The sequence below is a fragment of the Tetrao urogallus genome (genome assembly GCF_951394365.1).
Source record: "Tetrao urogallus genome assembly, chromosome: 5".
NCBI lineage: Eukaryota > Metazoa > Chordata > Aves > Galliformes > Phasianidae > Tetrao > Tetrao urogallus.
The window spans coordinates 19,907,979-19,928,671 of record NC_136818.1 but is presented as its reverse complement, the minus strand read 5'-3'; the positions used below and the strand labels follow the sequence as shown (position 1 = coordinate 19,928,671).

Genomic DNA, 20,693 nt, shown 5'->3' with positions numbered 1-20,693 from the left:
TTAATAATATATGTAAGAATGCATGAACCTTCATGCAAGCTACCAGTTAAAATATGTTTGGAAAAGCAAATGGCTGTCTTAAAGATGTCTCTTATTTCGTACTTAAATTTTCAGAGACACATACCTCATGTCAGTGTCTCTGATTTTACAAAGCTCTACTTCATCCAAGTTTAAAAGAAAGAGGGAGAGGAGTTACTAAAAATTTAAGTATTTGCCCAGACAATGAGAAAATTAAGAATTTTTCTAGGAAATTCTAACTTCCTTAAGTGCAGAGGAGGAGCAGTAAAAGTTTTTATCTTCTTAAAACAAGAGAAGCAGCCTCGCTACTTTTGTCCATGTGGACTGCATATTTTTCTGCTCTCATAATCATAAATGATTTTCTTAATTTCTTAATGTGCAAAAATTATATGAATGAACTTCTGTACTAAGAATCTTTTGAGCCTAGTGTCAGAAAAAAAAATAGGATATATGAGTAAACTTTCTCAAAGAACGATATTTCTACCAGATTAAGATAATTGTGGTTATGGTGGTAGGGAAAATAATTTAAGATAACCATCTTTGCCTAGTAGATTGTGAGAATGAAAGCAGTGTGATGTTCCTTCATGAAAACAAGTTTATTCATATCCTTGATTTGTATTTTTGTTGTTCAGAAACGAACGAATGGAATTAGAAGGAACTCCAGACACGTGGATCCAGGTTAGTGTCATGATTTTTCAATAGTTAATCATGAAATAAGGAGAGCAAGAAAACTGTAACTCAGGTTGCTTTATGATTGCTATTGTAGTGTATGTGATACTGAAAATTTATTGCTAAAGTTATGAAGGTATAATGCAATTACTCTGTTAGTGATTTCAAAGATATGGTCTAATTTTTTTTCTTTAAGCATTGCTTCAGTTCTTTCTGAACAATGAAATGCCTCCGGGCTTTTGGTGAACTTGACACACCCTACTCTGTAGGGTGCAGTTTCAAACTGTACTTTGCAGTTTTATAAAGAAATAACGAAGTGATGAAAAGCATACAGTTGCTTACAAAACTTAAGTTCTAATCTGCGGAGTTGTAGGTATTCTGAAATCTAACTGTATGCAGTACTTAGCTCTATTGGATGTGAGTTGCTCTTCTGAAAGACATATACACAAACTGTAGCTCTATGTAGAATCTAAAAGTGATTTTATTTTTTGCTAGTTTATTGCAGATATTCTTCTGGCATCGTGGCAGTAGCAACCCTTAAATTAAAAGCTTGCTTGTAGACTGTATACTCAAGTGGGTGATATTTTCCTCTGGAGACCCATTATGTGGCTGCATAAAATATGCAATGTTTTTTGGTGTAACTGTGTGATATTTTTAGTATCATTTTTTTATAGTAATTACATTTCTGTCCTTTATATGTTTCTTGTGTAGTGTAATTACTGGAGATTTGTTATGAAGATACCATTTGGAAAAAGCTAAGCTGTAGATTATTAAAGATTTCTAGGTCTGGACGCCTGAAAACAGTTGGAGTCAAACATTAAACAGGACAGCAAATTGATAGCACTTTATAGCCTGGTAGAGCTCAGCACTTTTGAATAAGTTAAGAGTGCTGGTTGTGTCACTAGCATTGCAGCTGCCTTGGCTCCGAAAGTCTTAAGGGCTGTAACTAGTTTAAGCAGGCCACACCTTTCTTATGCACGTACCTTTGACATGTCTTGGAATGTATATTGTCACTTTATTCCCTTTAGTTTATAAAGCTAGGTGCTTCGTGGTGCACCTAGGTTTTTCTGTGTGTTGACTGAAATTTGTAAAGAAACAAGCACTCAGTAACTCTAAAGTGATTTTAGTCAGAGGAGGAAACACCAAAAATTATCAGTGAAATTATTTGGAAGAGGATGAGAACACGTACTTACTAGTACTCTGTATTTATACTTAGATGATTTTCAGATGAAGTGAGCTTTTTTATTTGCATTTTATCAGCATAGGCATTCTGAATCTTGCCGTAACTTGGTAGAGATAACAAAGACATGAATGTCTTTGGTAATCTTTTGGTAATCTCCTTTGAGCATTCTAGATAATGCTGCTCACGAGATAGCTTATTGTCTTGTGAGACAGAGGATGCCATCCAGGGAGCAGCACTTGTAAAAGATATTTTCAATATTCATTGCTGCATAGATCCTAAGTTCTTTTTAAGGAGACTGGCAGATTTCTGAAAATCCTAGCATCATGGTGAACTTGTTGCTGAGAGCAGTAGTCAATCAGGGGTACTTTTTAAGACTTAATGTGCTGTATTTTTATTATCTAAAGAGAAAAGTGAGTTGCCCAAGCTGGTGTCTATAAGATGTCTAACAATGCTGCTGTTACCCATATTTTGTGCTATGGTGCTGAAACATCAGTACTGATTTAGGAAAGCACATTTACTGTGAATCAATTGCAGACACCTGCAGTGTCTAAATATTGATGGACTTAGATATCAGCAGTAAACAAAATTACCGTGGCCTGCAAGTGTTTTTGCACAGTCTTTTCAATATCCTTTACTCATCTGCCATCTTTCTGCTTTTGTCTTCGACTACTTTAATAATGAATAATTAATGTAGGATGCTTAGTCAAGTTGATGTGTTATGATTTGTATAGGTAAATCCAGCTTTTACTGACACCACTTAGCACTGGCTGAAAGAAAACCTTTCCATTTGAGAGGATAGTCTAAAAGAAAAGTTGTTCATGTTAATACAGAGTTTAAGTATCTCTTACCTTCTGCTGGTAAAGCTTCTTGTTGGGGAACCTATCTAGCTGAAGAAGCCTAAAGGCAGTGAATCGTTCATTAACATTCCACTTGCTTTTGTTTTTAAGATTAGTTGAAAGTGGAAGTTTCCTCTTAGAGTTTTGCTTTTTTTTCCTTTACTTTGAAGAAGAAAGGTAGAAAGAAAAGTGATGAATGATTGGGAAAGCAGAGAAATTCTTAGGAAATCAAACAGCTATGAGAAACGTGCAGGAAGTGCGGATAGAGAACAAGTAAAAAAGCAAAAGAAAATGCCTTTTCTCTGTGTTGGGTGCTATGACTTTACCACATGATACAGTTCTACATGACCTGAACTAGTCTATCCATTACATTTTAGGCAAGTCTACTTTTAGAATAACAGTGAATGAACATGTAAATGCATCTGCACCTTTAAAGCTAGGAAGAACCTGGTCTAGCATTTGCATTTTACTGTAGAACTACAGGATTCTTTATAAATATATTTGAGAATTGATTAGATTGGTATCAGGTTATGCCTGGAATAGGCATGTGGAATGATAATTACATATCACTATTTTGCAGTATTTTTGCAGGATCTCAAGAAAGCATTTATACATATGTTTAATTTTAAGCGTGTCATTTGCTCTGTTGACATAAATGACAAATGGGCCATTTGTATGTATACTCATAAGTATAAATCTAAGGCTTTTTGTGTAGTTTCTTGAGAAGGATGGCAATCTGACTAGTGTTTTTAATATTAATAATTGTGTATATATTGAGAGGGTTTTTTATTTTTTTTTTCCAGCTATTGAAATAGTACCACGTATGTTTGCTGTCTTTATTTTTTAAGGGTGTAAAGAGAGTCTAAATGTAATAGATTCACAGCTTGGTGTTTTTAAAAACTAGTTTTACCCTAAACATGTATGCTAATATAAACATTGGAACTTTAATCTCTGGAAGTGTGAAAGCATATTTCATATCAGAAGGATAAACTTGGTAAAAATAGAACACTAGAAGCCTTGTACTCAAGATTTATTGCAGATTAAACTCAAAATCTGATTTATGAAAGAGGGTCACTGAACACGTTCTGAGTTCTTAAACAGCTGATTTCTTTGTAAGCATGGATTAAACCTGAGAAAACCTTAGTTGTGAATTGAGAGACAGATGCAGCAGGTCTCTTACTTTCAAATAATCTAAAATATTGACTGAATTCTGTGGGGCTGAGGCAGTTTTAAGTAATGTATGCAGTGGCATGTAAAATAATTGATAAAGTTATTTTTCAGTTAGATTTTGAACTCCAAACTAATTTTAAAAATACTTTTATATTTCTGATTTTTGTCTGGTCCATGCTTGCTTTGTGAAACATTTCTTTGTTATAGATTTTAAACAGATTATAAAGAAAAGAATCTGAAGGGAATGACTGTGTCTGCAGTCTAGATTGTATGTTTATGTATGTGTGTGTGCTTATACAACTGTGGATGCATATGTATGTTTGTATTAATATGCCTCTGATATTGTGGGTCAATAAAGTTGGAGGCATTACTTTCAGAGCAACCTACATATATGTGTATATACACACATGTAGGTTTGCATTTGTGTATGTACATACATAGGTACATATATGTAAGTATATACGTACATATGCATATATGTGGGTTGCTCTGAAAGTAGTGCCTCTGACTTTCCTTAGGAAATACAACAGATACAAAGAGCAAAATAACACAATTTGATAAATTCTCAGCTACAAAACAGTATTTTTCAACATAGTCACCACATTTAGCTAGTCACCACAGACCTTTGTTTTATATGCACTGGCATGTCAGACACCATTTTATCAAACTGTCCCTCTGGTGCCATCTGTCACACGACAACAAAATGGAATGGAATATTGGTGGGAAGGTTCAACATCCACTGCCATACCAACAACATCTGCCTCTGATGTTGTGGGACAGGAAAATAAAATAGGAGACGTCACTTTTGGAGCAGTGTGTGTGTGTGTGTGTGTGTGTACATATCATAGAATCATAGAATGGCCTGGATTGAAAGGGACTACAATGGTCATCTAGTTTCAACCTCCCTGCTATATGCAGCGTCACCAATCACCAGACCAGGCTGCCCACAGCTCTCCACTGTCTCAGTTTAAAACCATTTCCTCTTGTCCTGTCACTGTCCACCCTTGTAAACAGCCATTTCCCCTCCTGTTTATATGCTTCCTTCAAGTACTGGAAGGCCACAATGAGGTCTGCCCTGAGCCTTCTCTTCTCCAAGCTAAACAAACCCAGTTTCCTCAACCTTTGCTCATCGGAAAGGTGCTCTAGGGCTCTGATCATCTCAGTGGCCCTCTTCTGGACCATGTCCTTCTTGTACAGGGGGCCTCGGGCCTGGACACACAGGTTTAGAGATATTTACTTAGATGTGGTGGAAAGTGAGGCACTGTGTGCTTCATGTTAAAATCGGATTATGAAACCTGAGTAGTGTTTGATTATTAAACAGTGAAACAGTATTCAGATGTGTATTGTGGTAACAGTTGTATCTAGTTTTCATTGTAAAAGTTAAGGAATACTGTAATATGGGCAGGTTAAATTTCCTTTTCAGTTAAGATCAAGGAATACACGACTGCAGTGTTTCAATAAATTCTGGTGCAGTGTACTGTTCTGTGCCTGTCAAGTTTATCCCTGATTGCTGTCTCAATACCACTCCAACTGCACGTTCAGCCAAAAGCAAATTGGCCCAAATTCAAATACTAGGATATCCCAATCTGCAGTTAGTTGTTTGCAAAGCATGTGCTATAATAGACAAATATATCTTCTTAAACTGAAAATTTGAAGCAGGCCTCTGATTTTCTCTTGAACTGCGCAGATGAGTCCTTGATAGTCTTGAATGTTGTGTTTGTTTGTTCAGCCCAAATATGTAGGGAATATCCCATGTTATGAATAAGGAAAGATGGCCTACTGCAATCTTTAGCTCAGCGCTGAAATGCTGGTGTTTGAGAATTTATGTTTCCATTTCAACAATGGGTGGTATTCTCTGTGATCCTGGCTGGATCTCTCATGGCCTGTTGATGAGAAGGGGAATTTATTGTGGTTTTAAGCCACACAAAAATGTCTATCTAGCATATAAAACTACTATTAAACAGACCCCCGGTGTTTAGCTTTCTCATGAGCGTTGTGACTGAAGTCACAAAAAGTATCTCCTTAATATGACTGTCTTCAAGATGGATTGTACCAAAGCAGTATTTTTTCTTTTCTGAAGAAGTTGCTGTGTATAAAATCAAGAAATACATTGATGGGTATTTTTCTGGGGCATTCTATGGCATTGCTTTAATTATTATTTTTCCTGTAAACCAAGCATGGGAGCGTATACCAATCTACTTGTCACTAGTTCTTAGTTTTCCTCTCAGAACAAAATGAATAACCTATTACAGGCCATTTCTTTCTGCATCTTCCCCCAGGACCTTACTCATGAATCCCACAGACTTGTTTCTTCATTTTTAATTATCTGTGGAAAGCTTTTGAGAAAGTCATTGTGACAGCATATAGTGAATTACTGGAGTATATGTAAGATATTATTTTCAGCTTTAGATATTGTTTATGGTGAACACAGCAAAGAATTTTAATGGGTAGTCAAGTGAATGTGTAAATGAAGAAGCAGAGGACTATGAATGAACCTGGCAGAGGAATGCTAATGAAATATGTCTCTCAAACTTTTCTCCAGTGATGGAGTTTGTGGTTTGACAAATGTGAAGTTCTTTCCCCTTTTTAATGTTATGAGATAGCCTAACAAGGTTCCTAGTAATGAGACACGTGTCATATCCTGTAATAGTACCAGAAGACCTGGACATGCAGGCAAGCCAGAAGGAACTGCTTATGTCCTTTTGATTTAGTATTTGAAATTCCTTATTAAAGATTCAGCCTATATGGTTTAAATATAATAATAATAATTAAAAAAATGAAACAAGTACTTCAGACCGGAAAGAACTCGGACTTTTACTTGTTTTAGAGTTAGTGTCTTAATAACTAACAACGATAGCATATATACGGCTTTGCATGTTTTCCCTGATGATAATTGTATCATTTTTGGAGCATTGGATTTGCTAAGTTGCCGAAGACTTTTCTAAAATGTTACATTGTAGTGTATTAAGCTCTAAAACCTAAAATAAGCTTTGATTATACTTTATATTTAAAACACGCTTAACGTTTATGGGAGCTTTATTAGGTTTTGGATACCTTTTCTTTCCCTAACAGCGACTGAACAGTTGGTTCAGGGTGCAGTGAAGTATACAGTGCATGTCTCTAGGAACTGCAGTGAGGACACGGTTAACAGGCAGCTAGGAGTTCTTTTGCTGCAGAATGAAATTCTTTGCTTCAGGAAGACAGAAGCAATGCTGCTGCTTGCCAACACAAGTGTAATTCTGAATGTTCTAGAGCGGTTCAAGGAATTGGATTGCAGCTGTAATTTGAGCAACTCCTATGCCCAGCTGCGTTTTAACACGTTTTACATCATGTGACGGGGACAGTACAGGTATATGAGATTCAGTTAATTTTGTTGTGATCACCAGATTCTAAATTAAGGGGACGGCCTCCTCCTGCTGGGTGGATCTTAGCAACAGTGAATTCAGAGAGCTCCTGGATTGTGACTTAATTTTTATCTTACATTTTCAAAAATATGTCTTAACTTCAGAATCTCTGTCCTTTTACTGCTGCACTAATGCTGTTTGCTGAGCTATTGTTGCTTCACAAAATAATGTATTCATCTTTGTTGTGATACAAGAAAGAACAAGTCTAATGTTTTTCACTAAGAAATTTTCCACTGGTTCATTTCTGGGAGGCAAAGCAGAGTTTTGTCTTCCAATGAAGCATTTCAAATGCAGTTTAATGAATTTTATTTGGGTTGTTATATTTTAAATTGAAATCATTTTTACATTCCTGTTGGGGCAAGGTATTTTGAAAGGTGCCTGTCCCTTTGGCATCTCAGCAGTGAGCTAACATTCAGAGAAAATAGCCGTTAGCCTTTTCTTTTAATTAAACATCAGAAGACCCAGATGCCAAAGGGTGAAATATATTTATTTTGTTGAACTCTTTCATCCTTGTCTGGTTGGACTGCGAGATTATTTTGTAGCTGGGTAATTTAGGCTCTTTTGTCTTACTGGGTATGTGTTTAGAACTGTCTGTAGATCGTGAGCAACTAACATTCCATTTTTCTCTTACATGGTGTTTCATACACGCTTAGCACATGCATAATTTTTAATATGTGTTTGGTGGAAAGTTGTACAATATATATTTATTTCTACTTAAAAACACTTATGCATTTTGTTCTGAGCAAAATGTCACTGTGTACAGGTAGTGACAAGGGAGTTGGCAGGGAAAAGAAAAAGGAAAAAAGATGAGGTAAAAAACGGACAAAAAGGGCATGCAGGTATGATCCGTAAAACCAGAATTATACTGCTTCGCATTTTCACAAATGCTGTAGCATGATTCAATAAATAAAGGGAAAGGATGGAACTGTGCATGCAGAAATCATGACCTGAAATTGCCCTTAGTTTCTCTGGCAAGTAGAAGGGATTTGTGTATTATTTTGCTGATGTTTATTGGGACTTCTAAATCTCTTATTCATCCTCAAGAGGAGTATTGAATTTACCTGTATATTTCCATATCCGATTTAATCTTCAAGGTACTGCCGTTCTCAGAAGGCAAAACAAAATAAGGCAGTGATTGATTAAAAATAGTCAAAAGCATTTTCACAGTACTCTGAAGCATATGGTTTCTTTTCTTGTGGCTCACTCATTTAACTAAATCAGTATTTGATCACTACTTCAAAGTAATTCTCACACAAAGAATTTGGGAAACGTTATAAAACTAAAAGCATCCATCCCATGGGAGAAAAAAAGGCTCTAGAAAATTCACAGAAGAGACGTTACAGAACTACCTCTGCCTTCTGCCTAAGGAAGGTTTCACAACTTGTAGAAGGGGCTGGAGGCAAAAGCCTGAGAAACTGATGCTGCTTTTGACAAGAGTTTTTAATCTGATCACCTCTTTGAGCTTCCAAGAGGAGAGAACAATGAGGCTGAGTTAAGGCTGCAGGCCAACCTTGCCCAGGATCAATTCTTCAACAGTAGCCAATTAAATGGATGCTTAGAGACACAAATGGCTGATGATGTTGTGTTACTTAACCCACTAGCTTTTGCTTTTGTTTCTTAGCTCTTAAAAATGTGGAAGAAAAATAATGACTTTCTGAGCCAAGCTCAAGTCTTGGCAATCACAACATCCTTTAACTGTTACTTTCATATTTTCAAGTTGTTATTTAAGTGATGGTAGCTTTTTTAGTGTCCATCAATGTTTATGAACATTCCAACCCTTATATTTGTATTTAAGTTATATCTTACTCTAAGGTATGATGAATAGAGCTCTGAAGGTTCCTCTAGCCTAGTCTACGATCCATCATCCTACTGTATAGACACTTCAGTTCAGTAAATCATTTGTCATTTCTTTCTAAGTATTCTTTTTGAATTAACAATTTTGCATCTTCTACAAGACTTACTAATCTACTGTTTACTCCCATTTAAATATTGCATATTAATTTTTTTGACTAGTGTAATTCCAACTTCGAATTTATTTGGGAGATCCTCTTGGAGACTGATTTGAAAAATTAAAAAGATTGCTATTCCAAACTTTTGCTTCCTATCCTTCCATGGTAAATTTGTCTGGGGGATCTTTGTCTCTCGCAGTGATAGTGACTCCTGTTAAAAGTGCTAATACACATAAGGATAGCTTCTTTATCTTCGTATTCATTGTTTATTTCAAAAAATTAAAACAGTGTGCCAAATGTTTCTTTAAAAATACGTTTTACTTGTTACTTGTAATTTATTCATTTACTTGCAAATTCTGTTTTTGTGGTGGACGTTTACCAATCTGCCTGGTACAAACATCAGCTGTTCACGTGGGGGCGTGTACTTATAACAGCTAGGCTGCTTTAAAGCACTATTTTACACTTAATGTCATATATTTCTCTGGTGCTGAGGCTGTTTTAAGAAATAGGTTACAGATCATGATTAACAACTCAGCAGTTTCATATTTGAATTAATTTAGTACTCAAGAGTCTTTCCAAGTAGTGACAGCATAAAAGCGGTCTGATTTTTCTTTTTCTTCAGCAGAATCATTTAATTCAGCCCAGGTGTTCTTAAACTTCTTGTGGTGTTCAGCCAGGGAAATATGTGGGGTACCTTTATAAGAAATTCAAATAAAGTGTTTGAGTTCAGCTCTCGTTACTGCTCCTGCTGACCTGCAAATGAACAGAAGGCTTGCACTATTTGTAACTTACATTTCTTAATCCTTAGTGTGCAACTGGGAATTAAATAGTAACTTTATTATCTGATACTTTGAAAACTGCCTCAGTTTGTAACCTTAGAGGTTATTCTTTAACCAGCTTGTTTGGAATAGGAGGTGTAGGGAGTGGAAAGGGCATGAGGCACTCAGTTCACATGGTAAAGCAGCTTTTTTACTGTACTTGGATTTTCTTTTTCCTTAATTGGCTTTGGCAACAGCAAAAAAATGTGATACAACAACAAACAATGCATGTCTGGACTCCAGCTTTTTTTCTGGAATAATTTGATAATAGAAGTTGTCTTTCAAATAGTGTTGATTTGAATTTAACACAAAATTATCTATAAAGTGCTGTTTTACTCTCCCTCCCTCCCCTTCCCCCCCCTCCCCCCCCCCCCAAACACAAACACAAACATTTTCTTCATCGTGAAGAGAAGAGGATAAATAGAGAGATATTCTTCAAAGGAAAAGACTATGTAATTTGATGATGGAGGCTAAAGGCTCTGACTGCTTTTGTGCCTTGCATGCTTCTTTTGTTAGTTCTTTGCTTCAGATGCATGTAAATCTCCTGTAATAGCTCTGTGCATGCATGGCTCAGATATCTCAAATGTTGAGTGATACCAACTGAGCTCAAGGATAGCTGATGTTGGGATTTAAATACATAAAAGGACATTCCTTGTCAGAGCTATATGGGACAAAGAACCAACTGGATCTGTTCTGCTGAGGTCAGTTTGATCTCTGGTGGTTTTTTAATGTGACCGCATGCTGCTGCCACAAGTGATGCTGTCGCCTTTTCCCCCCTGTAAGCTTCTCCTCCCTGTGCTTGTTTCTGTTTCTTTTATTTATTTATTTATTTTTTCTTAAAAACAAGAAAACCCAACTTGTACTGAGGGTTACTTTTTGAAAGTAGATTTTCAGACAAAGCTAGAGTGTATTTTTCTTTCTTAATGCTATGTTCAAACAGTGTTCACTTATAGATGCCTCCTTGTAAAGAGTTTATACTGGGCTGAGAGTTTCTTTTATATAGTGTAAGAGGTGCCTGTTAATAACTAAAAGGTATATCTGCCATAATCAGAGGTCATCAAAAAGAAATGTTGTTGGTGGAGGGAGATCATGAGAGTGTTTATCTTAGAATGCTGAAGAACTGTGGCATTACAAAGAGGATGTGTGCAAGTGAAATGAGTCTGTCGTTTTCTGGAAGCTGTCTCTTTTATCAGCTATAGGCCACTTCCTGCTCACATTATGTAATAATTTAAAGCAGCTCTTCTGCCAAGAATTTATTTAAGTAGAAGAAACTGAGAGTAAGGTGTGTTTTTTTTTTTTTTTTTTTTTTTTTTTTTTTTTTTTTATCTTAGAGTGCTGTTCAATCTTGCTGTTGGTCAATGCTGGGCACAAAAGAAATGATATGAAAGATAATTTAATGTTTGATTTAATTTTTGCAGTGCCTGATGCATTAAATCTCAGCACATTTTCAGCAATTCATGTTTATAAATTCTGTTTGAGACCTCTAGAAGCTTCTAACTGTCTTAAGTCTGCATTTTCATACATTGAAATGTGCATCTTGCTGTCTGTGATTTACTGAAGTATAGGATGGTGTAGTCAGCGGAATGACTAATTGCATTTGTGCTGAACAGACTTGTTGGGAGTTAGGGCTGCTTCCTGTCAAGCTGTGCTTTTGGGCACACTGCAGGAAGGACTGAGCTATCACGTAGTAACCACAGTGTATTTTTATGGAAAAGACAACATTTTTGTTTCTTGTTTCTTGACTGACCAAGAGCATTCTCAATAGGAAAATACCAAGGGTTCCTGTTCAAGACTCATAGCATTTCACAGTATTATAGTTAGTGTCCAAGGCTGTGCTCTTGTTCTCAAGCTGTTTTCTTCTGACTCCTTGCCACAGTTATCCCTGGGCCTGCTGGAGATGGTATCAAAAATACAGTTCAGAGTAGTTACCTCTCCAGAATATCTTTGCAAGATTTATCCCTGCTTTCCAGAGCCTTTTCCTGCACAGTCTTCTGTTTGCATACACTTCATAGTTCATCTATTGTATCTGCCTGCTAAAAATTGTTAGCTCCTCAGGGCAGGTACTCGTTTGAACAAGAACACCTTTTATAATGCCATGCCCTTCTGTGGGACCACATTAAAAAGCACAGTAATTAACAGTAGTTGGTTTTCATACCTTGTACTTATATCTAAAGCAGTACTTCATTTTAGCACAGTTTTTTAATTCATATGCAAAACTTTTTGCTCAGTTTTTGAGGAAATAACAAAGATTCTTAATTCTGATGGAACTTTATATTTTAAATTTATATTCCCAATTCACTGACAAAATAACATTGAAATTTCATGTTGCTCATTTGTCCATACAGAAGAAAACAGTATATTCTTTTGAAATCTGATTATTCCTTGTTCACATAATACACTAATTATAATAGGCCATTTCTAGTCATCATTTAAAGTGCTGATTCTCTGCAATTGAACATGAAGTTTCTGTTATTTTAAACATTGGGGTTTTTCTGCATTTACAATCCACTGTTATCCTTATAGGGCACATCCAGGTCTTCCAATGCAGTGTGGAAGGTCTCCCTGATTTACTGTGTTTTTCTGCTTATGGTAACAGGCTGTTGATCAGACTGTTTGGCAGGCAGATGCTTTACTCACATACATTTTTGAGTTGACAAGTTATCAGTTTTGCAGCGGTCTTTACCAAGAATACAGCCTATGTGTGCAGCATTAGAGGAAAAAAATCCAACAAAACAATAAAGTCTGAATAATTACAGGAAATAGAAGTTTGACAGGCAGTAAAGGAGTGGAGGGAACTGAGAGTGCTGCTTCAAGAAGATTTTTTTGAGGAGATAGAATAGTAGGAGCAGTTGAAAAACAGTCAGAGAGAACCTGGTTAGAGAACTGTAATTGCTTCAGTAGTTCTGTTTGTCCTGTAGGATGGCAGTCCTGAAATCTTCTGTCTCAAAGTGAAAGAGAAGTATGAGTGTTTACTTAATGTGATTTGAAATGTATTATGAATTTATCATCTGCATCATAAGTTTTCCTCCACTTGTGATAGTGAGTTCTCTGTTTGTGGATGAGAGTCCTGGCTGGGCTGTGTAATCAAGAGTACAGGCTGTTGAGAAAGGTAGCCATTAAATGCTTTAATAATTACCTTGCTGAAGCCTTTGGTGTCAAATTTGAATGAAACAGCAGAAATGGCCTTTGTTGTTGCTCAGATGGAAAACATTAAGACTTTATTGAATATTACTCAAAACCAAAGAGCTAATGAGAAGATAAGCAGAACTGTTTCTTGGTCATCCTCCATATTTTAGCCATCTTACCTGGATATAAGGTTTATGTGCGATGTCTAAAATTAGAACATTAATTGTGATGACTTACAAAAATGATGACTTTAGACTGAGAGAATTATAAGTTAAATTAAAACATCCTATTTGAAGTATGTCAGTGTACCTATTCATTGAACTAATTTTGTCCAGGAGTATTTAAATCATTGCCAATCTGAATAGTGCACTTAGACTGTGTTGGCATGCTTCACGTCCATGAGTAGCCTAAAACAAAACAACAACAACTAAAAAAAAACCCACAAAAACTGAAACAAGCAAAAATAAAAATATTTTATTTCATGTCTTTAGTAGACAGCCCCAAAAATCATGTGTGTTTTTTTGAAAGTAAGTTATTATGGTATTTTTCTTTCTCTTCTCACCAAATGAGAAGTCTTTATAGATAATATATTCCCTTATCAGTAATGCAATTAACTTCCATGGTTGCAAAAGTAGATATCACTGATTTGAATTTAAGCAACAGCTCTCTGGATAAAATGAAAGGGAGAAGAATCCAGGTTACTCTTAATTCTGCAAGGAATTAATTATGGACAAGGATATAAAACTCTGATTGACATAGAGCAACAATGGCTGATTTGAAAAATATCAACAGGGTGCTAAAGGACTTTGTTTTTGTGTAGTCCAAGCTCAGAGAAGGACTTTCCATTAATTAGCTTCTAGTAATACTAGTATTGGGCCAAGATGTTGACAAGAAATATAGGCAAAGCTTCTGTTTTTTTCTAGTTTATAAAATCAGCAGATTGTTGTGGATGCTCTTTTTGTGGAGTTAACACTGTGCACCTGCTTTTCACATTGCTATTTTTACAACCCACTGATTTTCCTTTTTTTTCTTTAATGATAACTCTTCAATATTTTAACATATGCAGCTATACTTTTTGATCTGAAACTTTCATAATCATTGCTTTACAAACTTTGTTTACTGTGCTATAAATGCCAATTTTGGATTCCTTTGCTTTTATTTAAAAGGGAAATATCCTTTGCCGGTCTGTCTCTAGTCTGTGCTGCTAATATAACTGTAGGTCACAGTTCAAACACTTATTTTGATGGTGCAAAGAGTTTCTGCCATGGTTTACTTAGCCTTTGTTTGCTGGATAAGGAATTAAGGAGACAGGGGGCTGAGAACTGAAATGGAGTACTACTTCTGGTCTTGGCCATGGGGATGCTTATCAGTCACAGATTGTCAACCTGTTCCTTGTTTTTGCTGCATTCTATATTCTTACAGCTGTAAAAAATAAGAAACTGAAAGCAAGTTCATTTTCCCGATGGACACCAAGCATGCTCTTCTGGTGAAAGAAAAGGCTGAAATTAGGGAGTCTTCATATTAGTCTTCATTTCCTGTTAGAAAGGCATTTGTTTTTCTGTTGTGATTCTGGAAATATTGAGATGTGGCCTTGGCTGATTGTTGAAAAATCTATTTCAACTTCAGAGTTTCTTGAGGTCAGGAGGCTTTCTTCAAACATGCTTTTGGATCAAGTTATGAATGTTTGGTGACGAGGCTCTATTTTTCCTAGGGAAAGAGGAGTTCTTGCATCAAGACTCACGTTAACTAGGAATGCATATTTGGCACGGATAAAGCTGTTTTATGCTTTTGTGTTAATAGTATATCCACAAATTCACCCTTGCACCTTAGTCTCCTATACTGTCATTATTCTCTATGTTAAAATGATCCCTACTCAAAGCACAAACCATGTCCTGCGTTGTTTGGAAATAGCAGATGCTGCAATCAATTTTGACAGATATAGGTTATTGTAGGGCATGCGTTATGCATGTTGTTGGCAAAAAATAGCATTTTTAATCTGCTTGAAACTCTGAGGGTCACTTGGTGCCATCCATAAATGCAAAGCTGCTGTAAAGAATATAAATAGGTTATGTGAAATTATGAGAACACATATAATGGTTATTGTAGCTTATTGTGTACTACATTTGTTCTAAAATGTAACCTTCTTCCTTAATTCATAACTATATGATCAAATTCTCAAATTTTTATTATGTTTTAGGAAAGGTATTTTTCTTAACGCAGCCAGATTGGTACTTATTTAACCCTGATGCTAGCATGCTTTCTGCTTTTCTCATGAGTAACACTTTAGATAAACGATTTGTGTTAAGTGTGAGACCCAAAAGCTTTCTGTGAAGTTTCTCTGGGAATTTTAGTGTTTTCCTGATTTTCAGGTGAAGTAAATTTCAGCAGTATATATAGCAGTGTATATATACATATTTCTACGTGTGTGTGTGTGTATGTATATATTTGTGCCAGACATTTTCCCAGAAGTTTTCTGTAGTTGTCAGATACTGCAACTGTGTAGAGAATAATGGCAAAGTCTAATGCTTATAGCATTTCACATTCTAATGTTTTATCTTGTGATATTTCAATGCTTTTTCTATCACAAATAAACCATCATTACACATAAAACAATTCAGGCTTCTGCTACATATCACTTTTTTTTCTGCCTGTGTTATTACCTTACCTTACCTGTTTGACCCTTTAGTTCAATGCAGTAACTTCTCTGTACTCAATTTAATTTTTTTTTTCTACACTTATTGGTAACATAAGGAAAGTGGTGTGAGTGGAACTCTTTTCTGTGGAGGAAATGCTGTTTTTAGAATAGCACGTACTTGTTTCTGCTTGATTCAGTGATTTTTTTTTTTTTTTTTTTTTTTTTTTTTTAGTCTTTTGTTTCTGGAGAAATTTTTTATGTTCAAAATCATTTAACACAGACAGACTCATCCACTGTTAGTTTCATATGATGAGTAAAAGACATTAGTTCACTGGTTGCATTCAGTTCTTTTGCAACTTTGCTCAATACAGACTGTCACTCAATGTCTGGTGTTAGTGATAGTGAGGATATTCTGTATGACTCAGACACTGTGTTGTTTGAATGCAATCAGCTGTACTTTGATGTACAAGGAATCTGAATCAAATCTAATCTATGATGAAGTAATTAACATTGGTGGAAAATTTCCCTTGTGTATACATGCTTTTTTGATCTCTAGCTTATAAGACTAGCACACAGTATCAATACTAAAGCAGATGAATGGAAGTAATAGAGTAATTGAAGTCTCAGTCTCACTCTATGTTGTTGCAATATACAAGAATCCTAACCATGTGTCCCTTTAATTCCAGATGCTGGTTTATGTAAGTCTTGTAGAATGTGTATGTTGAGGTAGGCAGCACCTATTCAAACGAAAGATAACTGGGCACAAGGAACTCCTAAATAGATGAAAGACAACTATTGGATACAAGTAGACAGTAAAACTGCAGGTAGAAAATAAGGTCAGAATAGTGGGCAGTAGCTGTAGTGCATCAGCTTTGTAGTTGTCACTGTTTCTGTATGCATTATCCCAAAGAAGTTACAGTGTGTCTGAAGGAAGATAATAAACTCTTAAAACTGAGGCCCTAGCCTGAGAGTCTGTTTGAATCAACGGAATTATTTCTAGGTATGTCAAGAAACATTAGGTCAAATCTATCACTATCTGGTGAGGGAGTTTTATAATCAAAATTACTGTAGGATTTTGCAGAATTAAATGTACTGAATTCGACATGAGCATTCTAGCATACGGTATTTTAACATGATTAATTCTATGTTACATTTGGAATAATTCTACTAGTTGGTGCACCACAGTTTTGTTTTTTTCAAGTTCTCTTGGACTAGTTTACAGACATGCTGAAAATCATGATTACCAGTGAAATAAGTAAAAATAAGTCATTTTACACACAATTTAATAATTTCAGGAACGTTCTATCTTAAAACAAACCCCCTCAAACTAGTTATGACAGGATTTGCACTGCAAAGTGCATAAGAACCTTTCTTCATCCTCATCTGAGATTAATACAGTGGTGGCATTTCAAGTACATAGTATCTACTCACTAGTAATGCGATAAACTGAATTCACAGTATCAAAGTTTTGCAAAGCTAATGTTTTAGTAGGTTTGGACAGGCTTCCAAGTAAGCCTCTGAGTGCATGTTTACAATTTACTGCATATACAGAGCTATAATTTATATTGTGATGAGGGAGTTCTCTTGCATTAGTTGTCAGCTTTGAGTACATGCTTGTATGTGGCATTGCTTTTGTTGCTACACAATAGATGCAGTGTTTCTTGGTGCTCAATCAGAATTTCAAAGCATGTCAGCCTTAAATTGAGAAATAAAGCCAAGTCTGGTAATTACCTAAGTGGAATAATGGCTTACTAAATAATTAGATGTCAATTTTAAGTATACCAAGCAACTTGAAGAAACAGTGAAAGTTATAATGTCATTTGGATTGAGTAATGTGGGAACTTGACGTTATTTTGGTTAATGTTTCATCATTTTGGATTAGTATTTATTTTTAACTACAGAGTAGAACTTACTAAGGTGATTTCGTACAATTTAGAGGAGATCATGAATATTTGTATTTCTAGCTTCCTAAAATGCAGTAATGATCTTGCAACACAAATACGCCTGTTCTAGCCCCAGCATTCCTTTTAGTTTAAACTACGTTAATCAGTAACCTGATCACCTGTGACAACATGACTTTTGCTTATTAGATGAGGGAAAGACTGTGAGATTGTTCTAATGAATTTTAGAAACGTGTTTCCCACAGTATTCTTCTGGAGAAACTGGCTGCTCATGGACTGTACAGGTGCGCACTTCATTGAGTGAAAAACTGGTTGGGTGGTTGGGAGTGAATGGAGGTAGATGCAGTTGGCATCTGGTCAATAGTACTCTTCCCCAGTACTCTGTGTTGAGGCCAGTTGTGTTTAACCTTTTTTATTGATGATCTGGATAAGGAGATTGAGTGCTCCCTCAATAGATGTGCAGGTGATACCAAGTTATGTGGGACTGTTGATCTGCTTGAGGGTAGGAAGGTGTCTGCAGGGAGCTCTGGATAGGCTGAACTGATATGCTGCATCCAATTAATTGCAAGCATTCAGTAAGGGTGAGTTCCAGGTCTTTCACTTGTGTCAAAGCAACCCCATGCAGCACTATATATAGGCTTGGGAAAGAGAAGATGGAAGATTGCCAGGCAGAAAAAAGACCAAGAGGTACTAGCTGATGGCCAACTGAACAAGAACCAGCCTGTGGCCAACAAGGCCAGTGTTATCCTGGCCTGTATCAGAAATAATGTGGCCAGCAGGCCTAGGGAAGTCATCCTCTTGTATGTGGTGCTGTGTTATGTTTTGGATCCCTCACTAGAAGAAGACTATTAAGGTGCTTTCAGCTGATGAGGTGTGTAGAAAACAAGACAGTGAGGAGCAAAAATGAAGGTACTGGGGCTGTTTAATCTGAAGAAGTTGAGACTGAGGGGAGAGCATTCAAGCATTAGAATGGGCTTCCCAGAATGCTGGAGTTGTCATTCCTGACGATATTCAACAGATGTATGGACTTAGTAATAGGGAATCTAGTGTAGTGATGGGACTGATGGTAGGTAAGAAGGTTGATGATTGAATTTAATGGTCTTTAAGGTCTTTTTCCCACCTACATGTCAGATTATATTAACTAGAAACTGATTACGTGTGGCTGTGCATCCATACAGCTATCCAGTGATGCAATCCAAAGTGTCCATCTGTACCTTTATTTTGTGAATGTTCACTCTTACCTATGTTAATATACCTTCTTACAAAATCTCAATCAAAAACTTTGATGTTGAAGTGGATATTCCCACTGAGTTTTAACAATCTTGAAAAATCTATGTACAAATAGAAACAGGGAAATTGTCATACAAATTATAATTTAAAAGTAGAAGATGAGGAAATAAAGGTACATCTATTCCATTAAAAGGGTGGTTTACTTGGCAGTATTAAGACTGAAAAAATAGCTTTCCTAAAGCTCTCAAGTTTTCAACATTTTTTCTCATGGATTCAGTACTTCTTGACTCGATTTCAAGTATGCTTATGACCTCACAGGGCGTTGGTTTGGTGCAATGCAATAGCTGTCCAAAGTACTTTGTGTTTTTTAAAAATGCAGTTATAGTAACATCGAGTTAGAGTACCCATAATTTTCTCTTCTGACTGAAATCTCTCTTCTCCCTTATTTTAAACCAATTGAGAAGGGCTCTTGAACTGTAGTTATAAACAGTGACCTAGTTCTTTTTAGAGGTAGTGAGAATAATCTATGAGCAAAGTATTTTATGTGTCAGACCGTGGATTGTTCCCATTAAAAAAAAAAAAAAAATTAAAAATCATGGTTCATCTGCTTAAGTGCAGCCAGTGTTGATATGGAAGAAATAGTATGCAACCAAAGTTCTTGTCTTGAAAATGAAGCATTAAATTGATATAGGCATTGCTTATGTGTATCTGAAAATACTGTTGAAAATGGAAGGAAAAGGTCTTATGGAAAACCTAGGAAGATTTTCATCGTTATACTCTTAGGCATGAATATTCTTTTTTTAATTATACAAGAGCTATGAGATTCTCCATATTGGTATCTTTAATTCCAATTTAGCACATTTTTTTTCCCCCTGGAATTAAAGATACCGTGAAGTTTTTAACCCTAGACTGATCCAGAGGGATTTGAAAAAAAAAAAAAAAAAAAAAAAAAAAAAAGGAGCTTTTCTGGGAAGAGTCTTCTTGGAAATGAGTTGAACTTTGCTTCAAGAAGCTGGAAAGACAAAATCTTATTTTTTTTGTGTTTTTTTTTTCACTAAAAGTATTAAAAAAAAAAAAAAAAAAAGAGGGAGAGAAACCTTCAGATTTTATGTGATATGCTTGCATAAGATAGCCAAGTGAAAGAAGTATCTGCCTTTATGCCTTAATCAGATGCCTATTAAACTCACAGTGTCTTTTTGATTAATTGGTTTTATGGTCCTAACATTTCATAAGTTGTTGTTAACTGAAATACTTAATGCTGATGTTTTTTTTTCTTTTTTTCTTTTTTTTTTTTTCTTAAATTCAGGTTTACCAAGAATGCAAGTAATTCGAAACTACAAAGGAATACCACAACCAGCGCCTCAGGATGGTCCCCCATTGCATATCCAGATTGGGGACACTATTGAACTGATTACAGGCGATGCCCACAGTTTATTTTGGCAGGTACTGTACTGTCTATGAAATGACTGTATTCCAATGTATATCCAGTCTCGGATAACAAATCTGTATTGAGAAATTTATCTTGTAATTTTTTGTACGTTTGGTACAAGCTAGAATTATTGGCACCTTGTGGGACTAATCCTATTGCTGTGCACTTATACATCCATCCATTATCGGAATCTACTGGAATTTGTCTTTGATATTATTTGTACCTATCGTGTAAAATAATTTAGCTAGAATCTCATTGTGTTTAGCTAGCAGGAGTGGGGGAGGCTTTTTCCCCAGAAGCATTGGAAGGAGATTTGAGTCTCTGT

The 20,693-nt window shown here is 35.8% G+C and overlaps 1 protein-coding gene across 1 annotated transcript in view; it reads left to right on the top strand.

The window, feature by feature from the left end:
- The window catches only part of VAV3 (vav guanine nucleotide exchange factor 3), a gene marked incomplete at both ends in the record, with an annotated part of 154,840 nt that overhangs the window by 108,468 nt on the left and 25,679 nt on the right, over positions 1-20,693 (top strand). Inside the window, 2 exons of the mRNA XM_079536444.1 lie at positions 651-696; positions 20,246-20,382. Of these exons, the coding sequence (XP_079392570.1) occupies positions 651-696; positions 20,246-20,382 (183 nt within the window). The remainder of the gene's footprint in view (positions 1-650; positions 697-20,245; positions 20,383-20,693) is intronic.